At 39.0% G+C, this 22,326-nt stretch overlaps 1 protein-coding gene across 40 annotated transcripts in view; it reads left to right on the forward strand.

Annotated features, from left to right (window-relative positions):
* Nucleotides 1-22,326, forward strand: part of PLEKHA5 (pleckstrin homology domain containing A5) — a 178,776-nt gene that overhangs the window by 150,988 nt on the left and 5,462 nt on the right. For 7 of the 40 annotated variants that reach the window (XM_083572550.1, XM_083572561.1, XM_083572573.1 and 4 more), the window contains 13 exons: nt 195-314; nt 1,087-1,140; nt 4,348-4,428; nt 10,488-10,550; nt 11,583-11,663; nt 11,798-11,947; nt 12,382-12,483; nt 13,614-13,728; nt 13,893-13,936; nt 14,844-15,032; nt 15,813-15,933; nt 20,588-20,703; nt 21,610-21,819. In XM_083572550.1, the coding sequence (XP_083428676.1) occupies nt 195-314; nt 1,087-1,140; nt 4,348-4,428; nt 10,488-10,550; nt 11,583-11,663; nt 11,798-11,947; nt 12,382-12,483; nt 13,614-13,728; nt 13,893-13,936; nt 14,844-15,032; nt 15,813-15,933; nt 20,588-20,703; nt 21,610-21,819 (1,446 nt within the window). Of the gene's footprint in view, nt 1-194; nt 315-1,086; nt 1,141-4,279; nt 4,429-10,487; nt 10,551-11,582; nt 11,664-11,797; nt 11,948-12,381; nt 12,484-13,613; nt 13,729-13,892; nt 13,937-14,843; nt 15,033-15,812; nt 15,934-20,587; nt 20,704-21,609; nt 21,820-22,326 lie in introns of those variants that run through there. The other 33 variants (XM_083572567.1, XM_083572566.1, XM_083572576.1 and 30 more) reach the window with 15 other exon arrangements.

Here is a 22,326-nt window from a genome sequence, read left to right on the forward strand (position 1 = left end):
TCTCACCTCCTCTTAGTTTAGTTGTATTCTGTTGGCAGACATTGTTGGTTCCCTTTTACTTTGAAGAGGTTCACACAGTTTAGATGTAGCATGATATCCAGCATTATCAAACACAAGTATATATCTGAAGTCTTGTGCAAGATAATGATTAACCTATTTTCCACTCTTTGGCTTCTCATACGATACTCCTTCAGCCAGAGGAGCTCACGCTGCTGCTTATAAAGCTGAGAAGGCAGCAAGCCGAACTGAGTAGTATCCGGGAACACACATTAGCACAACTCATGCAACTAAAACTTGAGGCCAGCAGCCCAAAGGTCAGCTATGAAGTGATGTTTGTCATGTGCCATCTTCACTTATTCTTAGCCATTCATTAATCCAAGCTTGCATTGTACCATTGGTGCCAACCTCCTCTAATGTAGCTTTTTAGAGCGTCATTGTTTTCCTGGCATCTGTGGTGGTCTGCTATTAACCCTTTGAGTTCTAGTGTGGATGTTGAATACATTGCAACAAAAAAAATAGGAATGCGTTCAAATACATTTCACTTTAAATTTTGCAAGTTACGCAGATTACACACAAATATGAAGCCCAAGTAGGTAAGGGTGGTGATAAATCTACCATAACCATTTCGTTTTGTTTTCTCATCTTTGAAATGATGTATAATATATACATGTATTATTTATAATAATACACACAAACGTATCAAAGGGTTTATAGTTGTCTGTGTAAATTCAACATGACCATGGTGGTTTTTCTTAATTTTGTTTTAATGTTAAGAAGTTGTTTGTGCGGCTAATATTACTAAATCTGCAATTGCAAACTAATGCTTTATTACTTTTCAAAAGCAGATGTTTGGTTATAATTTTGCTTCCTTCTGTCATTGGAGTATTGATTGGCTTTTCAAAATATGCTAATGCAAATTCTAGGAAGACCCAGAATTCAATGTAATTCTCGCTTGGATTAATATGACAATATAATCTAAAGGTTGAAATTAGAATTTGTAGTTCTCTTTCTTTTCTGACTGACCTTTTCCACATCTTCATATCTGTCCTTTTCTTCTCTCCTTCCTCTTTGAATGCTGCTTGCTAGAATGAGATTCTTTCTCATCACCTTCAAAGGAATGCCATATATTTGGATCATCAGGTGGGATTCATAGCTTATTCTTGTATATTTATATCTGATAACATGTTGACACTATTTGTTATCATTTAAACTTTTAAATGGTACTGTCTCATTTAAAATTTTACAGGGCAGATGGTGAAAATGTTTCTCCAAGTGCAGATAGCACAATTTATATGCTAAGGTCATTGTTCTGTGCCATTCATACTCTTTGTCCTAAAGCTGCAGCTTGTCTGCTAAAATAAAATGGGGTCCAATATTTGACTGGGTTCAGTTATTTACATGACATTGTTAATGTGAAATGCAAAATGAATATTTTAAAAATAATCCTAAAAATATAGTGTTTATCACAGTAGCTATACCTGGCTTTTGTCTGCCTCATCTCTGCAGTCAAAGTCTAAATATATACAAACATTTAATGTACTGAACAAGGATATACTTCCATCATAGCCATCTTGTTTGAGTGTCAGGAGGAGGAGGAATACTTCAAGAAACCATTGCACAGAACTTGAAAACTGCATATCTGCCCATTATTTTGTGCGCCTGCTGAGTTGTTGGCACAGGAATTCGGAGTTCTTTAGATTTTCTCAGTTCCCTTTATCTGCATCCTGAAATGAGAGCATGTATTCACTTGACACACCACCAATAATGCAGTGCATTTACAACTCAGTCCATGGCAGCTGTGCTGAGGATGAAGTGCTTCCCATCAAGTAGTAGCACAAAGTGGGGTGCATCATCCACTTGTGCTGGCACATGGCACCGTTCCCTGTTTTTATGAGCTGCTGCCAACACCCAATCTCTTCCTTTTTAATTCTATTTTTTTATCTAGACATAATTGGTTGGTCTTTGGCTGATTCTCTGTTTTATACCACTCTCATATGCAGAAGGATAAAATTGTATTTGATAAGGAATCCTATTTTCTTTTACTACATAACTAGGGATTAGGAGAGAGTGGACCCTGGGTTTAATCATACATTCTGATAGGAAGTTCAGAAGTATCCCTGAGTTCATTTTAACCAGGTTACAATAGTCATGTTTAATGATAAATCACAAACTGATTCTATCTGCCTGTCACTTGGACTTGTTATCTAGCTGATACTGCTGAATCAGAGTTAAATGTACAGTTGATGTGTAATTTAATATAAAAGCAAAATCTGAGATGCTAGATTTGTATTCATCTTTGGGCAGACTGAAATATTCAAGCATGACAGTGCATAGATTTATTTTCAGTTCTGTCTATGACTCTAAGTGCAGTTCTGAGCCAAAAAAGGTGATATTTCTGGGCCCTTGAATAATATTTGGTCATGGAAGATTTTAGTACCGCCTATGGATATTCTTACAAAGGGCATTGTTTTTCATTCTGCTATTGTAGCAGCTTATGACCATCAGCAGTACTTATAGACTAAATTTATTAGAAAATGCTAATGTAGCCTAGGCTTGGAATAGTTAAATTGTAGTGAACCAGGCAAACTGTTTAACTACAATTTAACCTCCAGAGGCTACTTGTATGCATGAGAATTCTCAGCATATGGATTTCTCAAGAATCCAAAGCTGTCCTATTCAATACAGTCCTGTTCAGAAGTTTATAATCTAGTGTTGCCTGTAAGATGCTTAACACTGTGCTTTTAAGCAGTATCCCATCATTTCTATAGGATGTGGACTCTGTCTATAATGATTAAAAAAGCAACCCTCTACTCACAGTTTTTGAATCGCGTTCCTTACACGCAGATGGAAAATGGAAATAACTGCTGGTCTGCCATTCTATCCTTCCCCACGCCCTTGAGATATTTTGGACTACAACTTGGCCAACAGGGAGGGATATTGGGAGTTGTGATCCAAAACATCTGGAGGGCAGTTAGGTTGGGGAAACATACACTGTGCTGTAGATGAGTCCACAGCAAAATCTAATCACATCATAAAATGTGGACCTCCACTATAGTTCTCACACAATTTCCACTCTGGTCCCTATCATCTTGTGCCACATATTGAGTGTTAGGTTTTATGTTTGCCATGTGGCCTGCATGAGAAACCAACTTAGCTGGCTGCTCCCTAAATAGGCAGATGAGCAGGTTCTTTGTTAAGGGCCACCCACAAACTGCTTAAGACAGTACTGTATGTATGATATAACCTGTGTATTTCCTTGATAAAATGTATATACACCCTTTTAGTTGAACTGAAGCCTTTAAAGGCTTAGTTCTCCAAGCATTCATCCTCCTTTCATTTAAATGGGACTTAACAAGTTCTACCAAAATGAAAAGTATATGTTCAGACACTCTGCTTCTCAAATCTGGTCGCTTCCCAAATCTGTTACTGACTTCATCAACACAGAGTATTTGTGAACATAGCTGGTAAATAGTTTATATAAATAATTATAATGCAGCCTTGAAAATTATTATACTGTAAAAGATAGGTATTAGAAGTTGGTAAATATAGTTGCTGTATGTTATCAATGTTATGGTGTTATATTGCAGATCATAAAGTATTTCAAAGTAAAACATTGACAAATGAGCACTCACTGTCTAGGAAAGCTTACATTATTGCGGTTCACACTGTGAAAAGTTGTAATAAGCACAATTGTTCGTGACTGCCTCGGTCTACAACTTGGACTAAGATTTGGCTTGTTCGCTATTCATCTGTTTACATGTTGTGCCATAGCTTTGGACTGACCCAACACAGGTGTTCAGGAAAATAATAATATACATGGGTCAAGGTTACTACTCTCCATAAAATGATTATCAAGTTGAGAAAAATCTGGACTAAAGTCAACATTCTTCCCAGTATCCAGTCCCCATGTTGATAGCGAGGATTTACCCCAGAAACCTCCCTTTTGCCCAGAGTTAATGGTGTGCAACTATCCCTAAGATAGTTAATGTGTTATTTATGCTGTAAATCTGATAATGTGTGTGGGTGGTTTATTTAATGAGGCTAGCCCTTTGTCCATCATATCCATTTGTTAAAGATGATTGAACATTTTCAGCTTGAGTTATTTAGAGAAACGTCTGAAATGCTTATTGGTAATAATTACTTTAAACTTAACATGGGTTGTAGGTACTCTAGTTTGGCCATAGCAGGCTTTTCAAATGTACAGCTTTGCTTAAGCATGAGAGGAAATATGAACTGCTGCACTAACAGAAAATAATTAAAGTAGAGGCTATATTTACAGTGTCGTCTTTCAAATCTAGCCGTGCTGTAAACTGATGTTTGCTGTATGCTCCTCCTGATTTGAAATAGATGAAAGAGAATGAACCTTTAATCATCATGGTTCACACTATGATTGAGAACTCGGCGCTAAGACCACAACTGTACCATCAAGTAAGGTCTTGGATAGTGAATGAAATTGCTTTTTATCATTGCAAATTTTTCCTCAGTGACAGTTTTTGGTTGTCCCCTCCAGTTTACCCATAACATTGGTGTTCCTCCTATTTGTTTTGGAAAACCACAAGTCATCTGTGTTTTATAAAATGCTGCAATATTGTTAGCATGGCTTTGCTGAACGTACTTGTCAATGAGTATTGAGTGTATCCCTTTGGATAACTTTCTCTGTTTCAGAATATTTGGCAAATTGCTGTTTTTTTGTAGGTTAATTCAGTAAATTCATAAAATCGCCAACAAGCTTCCAACATTTGTCATAGCATGGATCTATGCGATTCATTTTCTTTTATTTCTTTTTCCGTTGAAGGAACGACTTCATTTTGGTTTAACACTAAAGCATGACAGCAATGTTTACCTTGTCATTTCTGGCAGCTTCTCATTTTAGGAATGAATTTACTAATTGTTGTAGGTTCCTGGACAGCTGCTTTGTTTTGCCCTTGGGAGTTAAAAAGGATCAAAATAATTTTGATCTGGGGGCTATAGCTCTTAAGGGCAGTGTGTTCAGAAAGTCACAGCAAACAAAGTCAGTATCAAGTCATGATAAAATATTTGGAGGGGAAATGTGCTGAATGGAAATATAACATCAACTTGTCCGTTAGAAATCAATTTGTCAAAGAATTTTATCCTAAACGTCATATGGATGTCAACAGGTTTTTCACCACGCACCAAATAAAATGTTTGGCATTATGTTGTTTTTCCAAGTAATGGCGTTATTTTTTTCAGCCTATGAACTCTCTAGCTTCTAGTCCAAAGTTAGCCCTAGTTTGAGCTTTGACCAGTGCATAAGGTTGCTGCTGCCTTTCCCGGGGAGGGCATTCTTTTTCCTTTAATCACAGCTTGATCTGAGAACTTGGGAAGATGCAGCTTCTGTCACTGCAGCTATGATGGGAGAACCTGCATCTGTCAAATGTCTGCCGAATAAGCAGCTGACAAAAGACACAGTCTCCCTCTTGGGGCAAGACTTGGTAACCTTGCCAACGTAGGCAAAAAAATTGTGCCACTTCAGAGAACAGTGTGGCATCTGCTGCGAGTAGAAATTGTGTAATGAAATGCTTTTTGTGCCACTACAATCTTGCTCAAACATGTGCTTTGTTAACTTTTGAGTTAACATGCTTTCTCCCCTGCTTCCATCTGTGAATTATTACATAAGTTAGAAAAAAAAACCAGCATGCAGTATTACTGAAAATGAAGGGTGAACGCTGGCTTCATTATCTGCTACTTGGCTGAGACTCACTAGCCAAATTGGTATTCAGATTTATCTGCCAAATTGAAACTAGCGTCTCTAAGGAAAGTTCTGCAGCTTGGAATGAAAAAAGAAATGAGGTGCCCTTGAAGTGCAGAGAGTTATTATCAATTTTTTAGCTACCTAATTATTTGGTTTTGCTTTTCATTAGGTTGGAAGGACTAGAACTGGTTCATCATTTTACACTGAGTTAGCACCATACTTGATAGTTTGACTCTGGAAGGTCTTGAAGGCTGAACTGCCTGATCATTCAAGGATGCATGGTACCTAGAGAAAGCCTTTGAGGCCTAATGGAATTGAGAGCACAGGTGGGAAGTGTTGTTTTCACAGCTTTTAATCTTGCATTTATTTAAAAAAGCAGCTTGAAGAAATAGTCTTCCAACATATCATGTTCATTAATATCAAATATATAATTAGGGATATGCAGATGGCGACTTGGAGAAGCTCATCCTGTACTGAATCACTGGCCTTAAATTCCGAAATGTTTCCATGGGATTTAAAATAGCTGAACTATTTAATGAAAGATTTGCGATAGAAACGGGCATGTTGGGTGGGTGGGTCTGTGTCAGAGCAGGTACTGCTTAAAATCCTTTTTCTGAGCAAATCCTTTGCATCTTTATCAACGTTTTCAATCCACATACAACTCCCTATTCACATGCCAGAGTTTTCTGTGGTGTCTGATAGAAACAATTCAATGGATTTTCAAACATCTGTTCGTGAAGTTGCCAGTTCAGTTTACCTTTGCACATGGAGTTGGAATGGGTGGTTGTCATCTTGGCTTTGTCCCAGGCAACAAACTGTGTTTAGCCAGTCCTAGCCTGATGTTCCCAGAGTTATACTTTCCCCAACTGCTTGGTAAGCCTGCAGAAATAGGGCTTGGTAGTGCTCTTTTCAGGGTTGGAGCCTACAGAGGACCAGCTCCATATGGATACTTTAAGCAGCTACCTTGAAAAATGCCTGTCAGCTTCCATCCTCATTAGAACTGTGAGTTGTGTAGTAGCTGCAAGTCTTACGTGTGCTGAGTCCACAAGCACACAGAGGCTTTGTACTATTATTCGTCCTTCCCCAAGCTGCTAAAACCATTTTAACGCCCTCAGGCTTTGTGCTTTGTGAGTTTTTAAGTCATAACGAGCCAAAGCTCCTGCACACATAGGGTAACTTTTTAAAAATAAGATTTCAGCAGCAGAATTCAGTATGTATTATACATAGCTATCTGTAATAAATTTCACTTCTTCTTGAGTACCAGAGAGAGAGAGAGAGAAATCTGTCTGTGATAAATGAAGAGAAACTTGAATTAAATTGTGAGGTCAGATAGGCAGTGCAGGTGCTGGGGCACTAGATGGCGCTGAGCCCTGAGTCAGTGCTCTGGTGTTCAGCATGAGCAGTTAAGCAGAAACTATTTTCTGATGAGCTTTTATTGTCATGTGATGTGAAACCTATTTTGGATTAAAGAGTGGGAAAATGGCCCCTGTCAACTTCGCTAAATGTCATGCCTCAATCATAATGGTGGCCTCTGGTGTGTGTTTTGAGAAACTTTTTGAGAAACCTTCAGTCACCCAAAGCCACTGCTATAGTTGGTGATGGTCTGCTATGACTAGCATCTAAAAGGGTCTATTATAAAGTGGTGTTCATAGAATTGTTGAGCCAACAGCCAAGGAATCCACAGTCATCGCAGAGGGTACTAGAATGCATTGTAGATCACACAGAGTCACCTGATTGGCCAGATGTTTGGGCCCCTGTGTCAAGGGAGCACCTGGAATATGGCTTTAAAAGTGGATTAAATATTTAGGCAGGAAAAGATTATGTTCTTTCTCTACTGTCAAAGGTCATATGCTTATGACTACCCATTGCTCGAAACTTCGAGAGCAGGGAGGAAGTGAGTCCTGTTGTTATCAGGATTTCTTACATGTTTCCTGTAAGCATCTGGTTGACCACTGTGAGAACAGGATACTGGTCTATGTGGGCCCACTGGCCTGATCCAGAATTATCTTATGTCCTCTGATCTATGATCTATGTAAACTATGCAATGTCTGCCCTAGAGCACATTAGACTATATTCTGCCATATGCCCATTAACAAGATCTGTATATGATGAGCAAGCTGTCATTCAGAAAAACAAGTCTTTCATTACCAAGCTTCTACGAAGCTTTGTAACCTTCACGGGAACAACAGGGTTCCCAGAAAAGAGTTGGCAAATTACTGAAAGCTGGTGCTGCATTTTGTGGTCTTCCATCAACTCAATGATTTTTCAGCTACAGTTCTGAAGCCAATGACAACCTCCTGTGACTCTAGACATGCAGCTGAATTTAAAGAATGGCTTCAGTAGTCCTAGCTATGGTTCACATGTAGCCTCAAACCATGGTGGCTAGTCAACCTGAATTCTTCATACCTTTGGTTTCTGTGAACCCTGAAGATAAGTGAATTGGAGCTCATGAGAAGAGAAGGGAGTATGCAAACCCTAAGGTAACATATAGTGAATTATCCCTATGAAGAATTAACTCTATTTGAGTTTATATAACTGGAAGGATAAGAAAAAAGATGTGTATACACCTTTGTGATTTTTAGAGTACGGATCTTTTTAAATAAGCAACTTATCATCCAAGAAATCTGGATAATGATCTAGAATTTGGGGGGGGGTTTAGACTTAAAGCTGTTCAAATAGTAAAGTTTTCAGAATTGCCTACAAAGTGAGAATTGGATGCATCTTCAGAAATGTACACATCCACGCTGTAATTCTTAAAAACAAATGCATAGATCTTATCTTTTTCCTGTTGTAAGCTTGGCCAGATACACATTGGCCATGTTTGAGCATGTTTTTAATTATTATTATGAAAAAAGATATTTCCATTCTTCAATTCTTTCTCCAGTCAACATGGAATCTGTAGTCCATTTTCAAGTGGGTTTAAAAACGAGAAAGCCCTGTTAGGTACTAACAAATTAAAATCTGTAATTTTCATGACACTCAAAGGTGCTGTGGCTTTTTCATCTTCCAGTATTCATTCCATTAAATGTTCATTTCAAAGCAAGGTTACTTATATGGCTTTATCACACCGTGCATAATCTCAGATCGTCACACAGTGCATTTGCATGAGGATATGCCTTGAAATGAAACACTTAAAAAGTCCTCTGAGGATCTCTTCTGTGGTTGGAATGCTTGTATGGCTAAACCCTTGCCTCACGCTTGCAGATGTAGCCCTTCCTTAAAAGCAGAGAGAGAGCTTACTCTGTACACCAAAACCCTGTGCATGTATGTGAAGGTAGAGAAGATAGTCGACATGTGAACTGTTAGCAAATATGCGTTAATGTAGATTTGCCGTTTTCTTCCTTTTCCCTCTCCCACCTTCCTTGTCAGTTTTAAAAATGCTGTAACATTATGTTCACATTGGCACTAATCAGCATACCTAATCAGCAAGCTAGGGTTTGAAAATGTACTTCAAATATGCTCTGGTTGGCAAGGCGATCCCTTTACACATCAGCCACAGTTACTGCTAATGCAGACCTGCCACTACCTCATGGTTCTACAGCGGGAGCCAGGAGGGAAGCAGTAGGAACCCAGGAGCCTGCAGCTTGCTCCTAACATCCTAACCACACTCTTAAGATTGGCCCAGTGCAGAATATCCTCAATGCCCCATTCATTAATACACTTTAAAATGCATATGCTGAAATGTATGTCTATATATTTTGACCTGTGTCTTTATACTAGGCAGTCTGAAATCTAGAACTAGAAAATATGTCAACAATCTGTCATCATGACTGCAGTGTTATTATTGGGTTAGCTGCGGTCCCATTTAGCCCCTTATAATATTGGGGGCAAGGAGGTGCAAACAATAACATTGGAGCCATATAGAGTAGAGCCACACTGGAAAACTCAGGTATCTAAAGTCCTTACTGGCACTTAGACATCTGAATGATTTTCCAGTCCATGTAGAACCCCAACTGTCATCCTCTGCTATCTGAATTGATTGTTTCTCCTACATGTAGTCCCTCATCAGTGTAACTTTGGTGTAAATCTTGCTTGCCTTGACACATTTCTTTTAAAATTTGTCAAAATAGTGTGTTGCCCCTGCCCAGTTGTTTGTGTAAAGGAGTATGTAGTGTATAGCTGCTTGTGTTGTGTTAAAAGTCTTATTTAACAGTAAAGCTGAGAGTGAAGTAATAAAACCTGCATGTCAAAGACAGTGCATTTACAGTTTTCATTGTGTTGTCTTCGCAGATAATGTCCTTTTTTTGTAAATCTCATGTAACTCTTGAGTTTTTTGGAGACTAAGAAGTAAAAGAAAAGAAAACGTTCAGAATTCTCAACTGAGAATTTATCCACTGCCCTCTTAACTGCATACCAAACCTTTGGTATCATTGAAATTGGTTTCTCTCCCTGCCCCCCCCCCATTTGTTTGTTGGTTCTCGCTTGTTTTGGCTATTATCTAAACTTTTTTGTTTTCTGTCATTTTTTCCTAAAGACTTTTGAAGATCACTAATGAATGGAATTCCAGACTTAGCTTTACCTTCATAGGTTACCTTCATAGCAAGAATAAATAGCTCTGATGTGCTTTCCCCTTCTGACAATCCATATTTGGCATTCCATTATGAACTGAAATTTACATGGTGTGTGTGTGTGTTGATTAAATGCATTCAGGCATATTACGTGCTTAACATTCAATATGAAGTAATGTATGCTTAATTAAATGTTAACTAGACTACACACCTTTTTGTATGATTTTAGTGAATTTGTTTGATGGGAGTGTTCTTCCTTATTATAGCTGACACAAGATGAATGTAGGGGTACTCTGTACAAATACAGATCAGAAGACCTAGATATTGATGTAAGTACTTTGGCTTTCTGTATGTTGCATTGGTGCGTTTTAAACAAACTGGTATGCTTGACTCATGTAAAAACAGTTCAAACTCAATATGACATTAGTCTGTCACATCTCCCTGACTTTCTGAAACAAGAGTTGAGATGCGCTTTGACTAATCTGTAGCTGAAAGCCTGCAAAAAAAAAATGTAATTTTACCCACAGCCACCTTTGAGAGAACAGAAACTTTTGAGCCTTACCTTTTTTCAAAAACAGGGTACAAGAGGAATAGCTTTTCTGAGACAAAATGTGATGTGACTGTGTGGCCAAAGCCTTAAAATGAACTCTCTCTTGTTTGTACAGAGTAGCTTGTGTTGCAAATGCATACAAAGTAGTCACTGTAGGACTTCGGCTTGTTGATCCGCAAACAGGGAATCAGTGTATAAGTTATCTTTCAGTTATTCCCAGGGCCCCTTGTAAATTCAGCAGCATTCCCCCCCCCCAGTGAATAGGTCATCCTATCCCAGATATTCAAGAGCAGTATCATATAATGTGTACAGTAAGCTGAACCTTTAATACACAAAGTCTGTATTAAACAAAGCCCCCCTCACTTGGCTTTACCAAAAAGACACCCCTCCCTTCATAAATCAGATACTGTTCCAGGTTTTTGCAAACACCACAGCAGGTTCACTATTTGTCCTAAGTTGGACATGTGTAGTGGGTACTCAGTTCCCTATCTGCAGGAGCTGCCCCTTATTAGATAATGTATCAGAGATTCCCCATGCTGTGTATGGAGCGTTCCCTGACTTAGTGAATGGGACAGCTAGATCACCAGGTGCATAATGGCTCCTACTGACTCAGGGTAATAATAAATAAATAGTAAATAAAACAGAACACTCCACTGTGGTTCAAACCTAGCTTGGCGTGTAATTTAGGGTCATGCCTGTGGTAATCTGCATTTAGATATTCCAGGCTCCCCCAATGTGTATGTGATTTTTAAAATAAAAAGTGCAAAACAACTAGTGGCACTAATTATTACCATCTTCACTTCCACACTAGACTAAGCTTAGCCGATTATGCGAGCAAGACAAAGTGGTTCAAGCCCTGGAAGAAAAGCTTCAGCAGCTGCACAAGGAAAAAGTAGGACAATTATATTTATTACCCAAAATGGATGTTATTTTGCATGCTTTATTATCAGAACACTGATAAGTGAAGTAAAAAGAAAATTAGTTCAATGATGTGGAACATTAAAATTATTCTTTTTATTACCATAGTATACGCTTGAGCAAGCTCTGCTATCAGCCAGTCAGGAGATAGAAATGAATGCGGAAAATCCAGCCGCCATACAAAATGTCATCTTGCAGAGGGATGATTTACAGAATGGACTCCTTAGCACTTGTCGAGAAGTGTCTCGAGCTACCGCAGTAAGTAATGCAATTTTTCTTCAGCTAGTAAAGCTCAGTGGTGTGTTAACAGGTGGCCTTCGTGTAGGCATTTTTTTAAATAAAGAAAATGACTAGATATAGGTTTGTTCTTTATTGCACTCTAGCAAACATTAATTTGTCTTGAATTCACCACTCCCTGTGTGGGCATGGAAATAGGGGGCAGGGGGCTCCTTTTGCTACAATGGAACAACAGAATGCATTTGTTTTGGAAAGTGATTCACAGTTGCAGAGATGTGTATCAGCTGTTCAACTTTTTGGGCACTGCCCACCCACAGTTTCTGGCAACCCAACCCGTCTGAGTGTAGTAAAACCATTTATTTTTCTTAATCATGCATACTCCCAAAATTATATTTTTTGCATTTACCCATGAGGCAAAACTAACATGCGTGCATTTTTAATATGTCTGTATTTAGGAGCTTGAGAGAGCTTGGCGGGAATATGACAAACTAGAGTACGATGTAACGGTCACAAAGAACCACATGCAGGAGCAGCTGGAGCGGCTGGGAGAAGTTCAGGTGCGACCAATGCCTAAACTTTGTATCATATCCATATATGCCAGAAATAATACCAAAATGTATGCAATAGTATTAGAATGTACTTGTGGATGTGATGTGCAAAGATGAATAAGTTCACCCACATTTGTTAAAGGATCTGAAATGCATAATGGCGTAGAACAAATTACACGCCTACCTGCTTCTTCAATCTTCAGAACAGTCGGCTTTGTTATGGTCATCGGCCTTATGCACATGAGTTTCTACTGGAGATGTATGTCCTTGTGTCCCAAGCCAGATACTAGTATATTGATGCAGTGGGGGAAGTTCCCAAAGCATTGTAATGTCATTCTGCCAGTTGACAATCCAATCCAATCCAATCCAATAAGATTTTTGCCCCATATGGGTGGAATGCAGTGAGTGGGGATAAAAGGACAAAATCTCAATGAAATATGCATAGCTGTCAACTTTCAGGTTTGAAAATAAGGGATCAGCAGCCTCACCTGTCCCGGGGACAGTCTACGGGATATCTTAACAATCTGGGATAGCAGCGGGAAGCAGCAGGAAACAGCGCTGGAATAAGGGAATTTCCCGCAAAAAAAGGGAAGGTTGACAGCTATGGAAATATGTGGTGCAGTCAAAATTTGGGTCAGAGGTTCAGTCTCTCCTAGTTTTTCCTTCATTTCCACCCAAGCACATCTGCCTGAATTTGGTTACAAAAAAAAAGAAACATTTTGGAAAATACAGCTGAAACATAATGTGCAAGCATGTGCCTAATGTTCCCTCATTTTGCCTCTAGAAAAATCTTAGAGAGTCCTCAGTACTGCAGCTAAAATAAATAATATTAAATGTGTAATGTGAATGGATTCTACTGCCTTTGTTCTCCACATCCCGCACTGCCCCCAAGCTCCAGGAACAGGTCACGGGGTAGATGAAAGCTGACATCCCCAAATGCCCCATGTGGGTAGCAGTTGACAGCCTTGGATAGCTTGTTGCCTTGGGAGAGGCCTGCAAGTGGCTTTTGTTTCAATCTAAGAAAAGGGCATTGTATCCAGAATGAAAAAAGTGTGCGTGATAAAATACAATGAATCCTTCAATGCTTTTTATAAAAAGTGGAGGCAGACAATCTCAATTTTAACATTTCTCTCTGGCAGACTGAGTCAGCCGGTATACAACGTGCTCAAATTCAGAAGGAGCTTTGGCGAATTCAGGATGTCATGGAAGGTTTGAGTAAACATAAACAGCAAAGAAACAGCACTGCAGAGGCAGGTAAATTGGCATGTCAACCTCTTAGAAGCTGTTATATACACTCTTGATTGAATACAGTTTCATTTCAGTGATTGAAAAGGAAATATTTAAGCTGCTGATCACTACTAAGGATTTAATTCAATACTCATTATAAAACTAAATATTCTTTTTTTCTTTTTAAATAGATATCGTTGCATTAAAGGCTTTTTCATCTAAATATAAAAATGAGGTATGTCCTAAGGATTTGGGGGGGGGGACTTTTGTAATCACTTTCTGATTCAAATCTCCTACTTGTCCTTTTTATTAAAGTTGTTTTATGTATCTTTAGTATATTTAAATAAGCAGATTTCAAAACTGGGTTATTTCTAAAGGCTGAACTCCCAAATGACAATTTCTTTGTACGTTTTGTGACTTCTTACTCTTATAAGTTCATATATCTCTTCCCATTTCTTATTTTCCCTTTATCCTGATTCCTCCCCCAGCAAATTGTGAACCTTGATTCTTTACCCTGCCCCACACACATTTCATATAGCAAGAAATGCTTTACATGTGTGTTCGCACCTATAAGCTCAGTTCTGCAAGAGCTGAGCACCCACAATTCCTGCTCAAAATGTTGGGGAGTTGATATTGCTCAGTGTCTCTGAGCCTGTAATAACTTCAGGAATTGGGTAGCTTTAAAGGGACACTGTGAGTGACATGTGGGAGGCAATGTCTAAAGGAACTGGAATATACGTTTTATTTTTTATGAGGAAATGTACACTTTTTAAATTGAAATGTGTGAGAGTGCATCAACACATGAAATATAGGGAAATTGGGGGGGGGGGGAGGAATACCATCAAGAAAAATTGACCTGAGGAAAGTTCCTTTATTTGCTCAGGGGTGGGTGAAGATTGCATGCTTTCTTCTGTTCCCCCCCAGGGGGGCAGAGTAAACAGAGGTGGACCAAGAACAAATTGGTAAAATGTTGTGTCCACTGGTGATGTACTAGAATTATTTTTTTAATCTCTCCCTCTCATTACAGCAGTGTCCCTTTAATTCCAACCTGTAATATAACTGCTGTAAAATATGTGAAATAAGTTATAATTGTTGTGATAGATGAGCACATCTAAATCAGGTGACTGTTCTGCAATCTTTAGGAAGAGGAAGTAGTCCCACCTCGTCCTCCACTCCCTCGGTCCTATGACTTTGCAGAGCATCCTCCCATAATCCCCCCTCTGCCCAGTGATAGCAGCTCCTTGCTCTGTTATAGCAGGGGCCCTGTACATCTGCCAGAAGAGAGGAAGATTCACCAAGTTCAAGGATACCAAAGAAATGGAGCTCACTGTGTAAGTGGCCAAAACTGCCACGTTCTTCATCAGTCATCCCACCACCCTGCACAGTTGCCATTTTATTTTGACATCCAGCTACTTTTATGTTGTGACATTGCTTCTTTTCAGCTTAACTGTGTTACTCCCAGCTGCATTGTTTGCTACTTCTGTTTTCATCAATATTATGTGAATGTCAGTGTACCCATTGACTCAGACTGGTTGCATTTTGTACTTTGTCCAGCAATATTTGTGGCTCTGAAACCAGATTTGAGCTTTTGCTATGTTCCATTTTGGTATGTGGGTGTTTATTTTTTTTATTTAAAAAAATTATATTTTGAAACAAGTGCAACAGGTTTTTTAAAGGAATTGTTGACAGTACCTGGCACTGTCCAGAATTATTTAATCATGGATAGGTAGCTGCCACAACACGCTTACATTCTGCAGGTGGAAATGATGCGATAAGCAGCAAAAACTTTTCTCCAAATGCTCTAAGGAAAGAAAAAGCAATAGGTTTTCCAGTAAAAGCTGAGTGTTGTTACACATAGCTACAAAAACAAGTTCTGTACTCATGAGTTGTGCCTATCCAGCCTCTTGGCATATATTTGCCATTCAGTTCAGTTAAAAATAAATCTACACAAAATGTAAGCAATCTTTTGTTGTCTTGGGCCTTTAAAAGAAGAGGGCATTTCAGAATATAATATCATCATTGCCATACTCTACAGGTGGCCATGTTGCTGTTACATTCTGACATGTCTTATGGGAAGATGCTAACGTATGTTTTACTGTGGTTGACTCTAGGGTCCAGATTACCGTCTTTATAAAAGTGAGCCTGAGCTAACAACTGTGGCAGAAGTTGATGAATCAAATGGGGAAGAAAAGGCAGATCCAGTTTCTGAGTCGGAAATGTCTGCAGCTAAAGGTTGGTACAATAATATATAGGCTAAACAGTTGGTTATTTCCCCTGATAGGGGAATAAGGAACTCCTGTCATCACACAGAAGAAACAGCACCATTGGTTATAGTTTTACAAATAGAGTAACCTGTTCTTATTATAAGGAAAAAGCTAGCATAGTGAAATTAGGTTTAATTATATGACCAGAGAAGGCTTTCAGCCAGTCACAGGAAGAAGAAAAATAAAAGATAATACCGAGAATCAACCTTGAAATCCATATTGACGCTGTGCCTAATCACATCTCTCATGTTCTGCACATACCACTCCTCCAAACAATTGTTCATTTTCAGTCATTGCCCTTGAACAATCTTTCCATCTTTTGTTCATCCATTTCCTGCATTATTTTGCTGGAACATCCTTGAAGGCAGCACTACAGAACTTCAAGATTTGTCAAAAGACAGGGAAAAAAGTGTCTCCTTAAAAAGAAAAGAGAAAAGCGTAATATTGCAATTCTCAAGTTTTCTCTGTCTCCTAGACAAATGATAAGCTTTACCCTGTAGTGGTTGGTGTGGGTTTGGGTTTTTTTTAAGCCACATTGCTTCACTTTTGGTCTAGTGATTCTTAAGTCTGCAAGTGGAAGGCTTGTTCACCTTGATTTTACAAAGCACTTAATTTTGGGTATTAAATCCAAATAAGGATATTATTTATTTATATATGATGAAATACCTCATGGGCTTTATGGCTGAGCAGAAATGTATGCTTTTTGGCAGCATTCTCGCCACTGCAGCATCTGTTCTGTTCAATCCGTTTTGAATGAAACTCCCTTAAGCTCAGTTCACTCACGTAAATAGCATGAATGGCATGTTGAGATTGCTGCACAAGGCTATGCTGCCTATTTATTACTTATTTGAAGGATTTTTAGCTCACAAGGCAAGGGAGGCTCCCAGACCAGTTCAAAGTGAACAGTAATGAGACAGTACTTGCCCCCGTGGTTTCCATTCAAAAGGCATGACATGAAAGGAAAACTGATTGGAAGGGAGAAGGGGATGGGGAGCAAATTCAGGAACTTAGTTTTTAATTACAAAAAGATTATTCATATTGGTCAGCGACAAAGATATGTATGTGCATATCACACTCCCACCCACACATATATATATGTATGTATAGAATGGTCTGTAAAGAGTTATCAGAAAGGATATAAATAGCCATCACAAATCCTTGTACAATATGCAGTCTAATCATACATGTGTTTGTGTGGAGCAGTTCCCCTCAGTGATTTTTCACACCATTGGATTGCTTGGTGGTTAGCATTTAATGTTGAGGTGAAAAATGCAAAAATAATCGTGGGGGGGGGGTTAAGAGCCTGAACAGTTTCACATGTTGGGCTGCCTTACTTTTTCAATATCTTCTTGTTTGCATCAGACCTGAGTCCAATTTATTAATATATCCAGTTGGCTTTATCACTGCCTTTCAGTTTGGTGAGGATACTCTTACAGTTCTTTGATTCCAGTTTCCCCTCTTTTCCATCTTACACTAAATTCAATTTAAGCAGATGAAATGCCTATAAGCTGGCTACTTTGAAGTCTGTAGAAGAAGCAGTGAGGTGGTAAACTTCAAGCAAAAGAAGTGTAGGCTGGACTGGAAGAAAGTTTTGTCTATAAATGTGCAGTAATAGAAGAAACAGCCTTGGATGCTGTCATATCACCTCCTTGGAGATTATTTAAATAAGCAACTCGGCATTTATCTGGGGATGCTGTAGGCCTAGATAGACCATTCTCAGAACAAGGAACTGGACTGTTATTTCAACTTGAGACAGGAAGGGAGTCTAGTAAGAAGCATTGCTTTACCTACAATGGTTTATATTCTGAAGCAGCCACATTTTCTAACAGTCCCTTTGGAAATACCGGACCCATTTTGTTCATCTTGCTAGTGTCAGACCTCCGTCTGCTCCTGCGCTAGAGAGATATGGTCAGATAAGGCAAATGTGTGCAGCTTCTTTCAGCAATCTAATAAACCAAAATTGATGCTTTAGTAAGACGATTGTCTTTGCATCTGCTTACAGCAGAGGAAGTGGTGAGCTAAAGTCTCAGAGTAAATCCTATTAACTTAGTCTGAGAGCTTTAGGGGCTTAGGTAGGGAATGTTAACCTGTGTGTTTATTCTGCTAATCGCATTCATCGCACAACTAGTGATCAGCAATTTAGTCACATACATTTCATTGGAACTGTCAAAACTACCATGCATCAGGCCTGGGAGATGCAAGGCACAAAGCAATGCAGCTTTTTAAAGCTATGGTGCGATACTTCTTTCCATCGGTATGCATAGAAAGTTTTACCACATCTGTCTTTCCAAAAGTGGAGGGGAAAAACATCTTGCAGGATATCCAATAATAAAATCCTCTTATCTAATTAAAGTATCTACTATGTATTTTGGAAAGTTGTTTGTCTCTTCTCTCTGCATTTGGACACCTCTTAAGATACCTTCATAAATCTTGCATGACGGTCCCTGTGATCAAGGAGCAGGTTTTCATCTGTTTGGATACAAATGGATGCCATTTGGAATTAAGATAACAATCTGAACCTTACCAAAAAAAAAATATGGTTTCTTGGAATTCCTGAGCAGCTCTGGGTTTGATGCTGCTAGTTTAAAATAAAGAATCCTACTGGCAATGTACCATTTCCTGCTGGAGTAATACATTCCATCAGACCAAATTATTCAAAGCAAACAGTTAAAGCAGGATGAAACCCATTTTTAAGGATCCAGTGTTGAATTGTCAACCACCTGCACTGCTTTGAGAACAAGGAGGGAGATCTGGGCATGCTGCATTGATTTTAATTGTCATTTATGTGGCTGTACCTGCATAAAAGGATTAGGATTGTATTTTAAGTTCCTTAGACGAAAGCTGGCAGAAAGTGGCCACGCTCCAAAATCCTGCCTACATGCTGTGACAAGGAATACACAATATAAATATTGTTTTATACATAGAATATTATGGCCTGTTGATATTTGCACTGTGAGGATTTATTTGTGTTTTACTGTTCTGTAGTGGAGTCTTGAGCCAGTTAAAAGTAGTACAGAGAAACTGAAGAAAAAATGATAGGTTCCCCCTCCCCCTTTGCACATACCCTTCTCCTGCTTCACAAAATATAGGCGTAAAGTGCTCTTTTCTTGTTTCTGTTTTAGGATTGGGTTTCCGTACCTCTAAATATAACGTTGCAAAACCCAAATCATGTATATAGTACAAACTGAATTTGTTCTTTTGTGTTTCCCAGTTTTGTGGCACATAAAAAGTTTTTCCTATGTAGTGGGGGTTTTTTTATGAGGGCGGTGTCTGCTTTTCTTGTTCACACAGGTTTCCTTTTTAGGGTTGCTGTAAGATTAATTTATGTATGAGTTGCTAATAGATACCAAAAAAATGATGATTTATTGGTTGTAAGATCTCCACTAAAATTGAGATTTTAGTATTGCCTTACCAACTTTCTAGACTCAGTTGTGTGTTGCAAATAAAATCTCAAAGCATGCCAGACATTCAAAGCTCTCCTACTGTGTGCTTGCTGAGATGGTTGAATTTCCCCACTACAAATGGCAGTGATATTCTTGGGATTGGGACAAAAAGAGAGCAACACCACCTCTTGAGACCTATTAGAAGTAGAACATACCATAGGCATGAACCGCAGATTGGGTCTTAACACCACTTTGTCCAAGTGAAACACATAAGCTGGGGATCAGAATACAAGGCCCCCAGCTCAGAAACTCGCTGTGCTGAAGTGATAGCCACCAAAAAAACTCTTAAAGGACAAGATAATCAGCAGACAGGAAGCCCTGGGCTCAAAGGAAGCACCAGTAAAAAATGATACTGTTTCTAAGATTGCAATTATAGAGCTTTGATGATTGAACACATCATTTGTGTCAGCAGCCGTTGAAGATGGAAGTCAAAATGTTTTGTTAATAACATTATAAATTTTCTGTTTCGTTAGTCACTGGTGTGTGTGTGTGTGTGTGTGTGTGTGTCTTTTTAATAGGAATTCCCAAAACAGCTTGTAACAATGGTAATTCAAAACCAAACATTAATAACATTTTTTTTAAAAAAAAACACCAACCAACTCATACAACACAGATATTCTCAAAGTAAGCAGTAAATATAACTGAACTCTCAGCAACTTATTGTCCAAAAGCGTGGCAAAAAAGTTAAGCTCTTATTGTTAATCCATCTCAAACCCCACCCAAAGCTTATTCTGGTTGCATAGTCCTGGGGTTTCTCTTGCTTAATCCAGTGAGTGCCCCACTTTCAGCAACTGCTGTAGTGAATCCACCACCATCTGTCTCCCTTCTTACACCTCATAAAGCACTATTGGCAGAATGGGAGTGCAGAAATTGTGGGCAACACAGGAGTGGAATGATCAGGGTCTAAGGCTCCTTGGCATCAACGATTGTGTACTTGTACATGGATCTTAAAAGAGAAGTATCAGCGCTTGGGGTCCATCGTTCTAGAATTAATCCTTCTTCAGACCTAGCTTTTATCTATAATCATTAGATTTCAATGTAATGTATTTTAAAATCCTTATTATGAGCAGACTTATTGTTAGGCAGGTCTGAAATATGATAACTGCATGATAAAACATGTTTCACGTTAACTGCATCTAGAGTTTACAATATGCTTTCAACACCCCTCTTGTTTTATAGGCTCTCATTTTCCCATTGGAGTTGTGCCTCCCAGAACAAAGTCACCAACACCTGAATCTTCAACAATAGCTTCCTATGTGACTTTAAGGAAAACTAAGAAGATAGATCTAAGAACGGTATTCACTACTTTTGAATTGTATCCCTTGCTGCCTCCAGTTCTCCATCTGCATTGCACATCAACTCAGGGTATTGCACCAGTGCAACTGTGTGGCTACTCTTACACCAGCAGACGCCACCACTGCCCAACATGTAGTATAAGATCATCATGGCAATGCTCCTGCTTGGCACAATATTCAGAAGGACTGTGATGGGAAGACAGAGAACAATTTCATATAGTAGAGAAAAAGATTGACTTGCCGGATTGCCACCATCCATCAAGTGCATATTTTCCATAATGCCCAGTGGGCTTCTGCATATTGTATATATGAGAACATCAACACCACCCTCTCACCCCCTGGATCCTTGGCCAAATACACAGGGATATGAACGCCTTACTGAAAAAGTGCAGCTGATTCATGATGAAATATGAAGAGCTAGTCTTTAAATAGCACAGCACCTATCTCTTCTCCGCCTCTTCTCCCCAGTCACATTTATCTGCAGCATCATTGATAGGCAGTAGACAAAAAACAACTTGCCTAACAAATTGAGTGCTTTCACTCCATCAGTGCAACCTCATTCTGTGAATCAGAGATGAGAGTTTGTTCAGCATTATTGTAGTCAGTTCTAGTTCCATAAGGCTATTGGCGAGTTTTTTACATGGTGCTCTTTGAATAGAGGCTGTGGTATTTTATGGAATTTATCACAGTGCAATGTATTCTGTGGATGGAAATCTTTGACATGGATTAAAAATTATAGATTCACATTCTGTGTAGTTAACCTTGTTGCTTCAAATCATGCCAGTTTCTGTGTGTTGGGAATAGCATGGTATATCCCATTGCAACAGCAGAGTAAAGGTGTCCCTCAAACATTGCTTCCTTTTTTAGAAGTGCTTTTTTTTTACCATACATTTCTTTCCTTTCAAGGAAAGGCCAAGAAGTGCAGTAGAGCAGCTATGCTTGGCAGAAAGTGCTCGTCCCCGGATGACAGTGGAAGAGCAGATGGAAAGAATAAAGAGACATCAGCAGGCTTGTCTAAGAGAGAAGAAGAAAGGACTGAATATTATTGGTGTCTCAGATCTGTCCCCATCACAGAGCCCATCCCTTGTCAGAGAGAATCCTTTTAAGTTGTCTCAGGTATGCCACACATTCGTCTCCCCCACAACCCTCTCCTTGACAGACAGAAGCCCTTAGAGCCTCAGTTTATGGCTGAGGACTGACTTCTGTGCTGCCTGAAAAATCTGGATAAGGATGTGGAAACAGATATTGTGAAGGAAGTTCTTTTGTCCAGTCACGTGGAGCTTTTGTTCCTGTTGTGAGGGTAAGGAAAATGTTGGCCTGGAATGGAAACAGATAGTGTAATGCCAAACTATTTGTGTTTATATTAAGCCCCACTAATCTCAGAGGAGTGAGGGATATTGGAGATTCCTCATGGTCTTAGGGCAATCTTTCTCCCCAAGAAGATTAGCAGCTTCCTCCCTGCTTTTTGGAATGGACAGTAGCATCACTAAAAGACAGAGGGGTCTACTCTTTGGTTTAAAAAAAGTGTTTTGAGCAATGTTAGTCTGTGTGGACACGTTTAGTGCATAGGAAAGGTACAGGCAATTGCAAGGTCCTATGCTGCAGGTGTTTAGTGACCACCCA

The sequence above is a fragment of the Podarcis filfolensis genome, assembly GCF_964270895.1.
Source record: "Podarcis filfolensis genome assembly, chromosome: 10".
In the NCBI taxonomy this organism is placed as follows: domain Eukaryota; kingdom Metazoa; phylum Chordata; class Lepidosauria; order Squamata; family Lacertidae; genus Podarcis; species Podarcis filfolensis.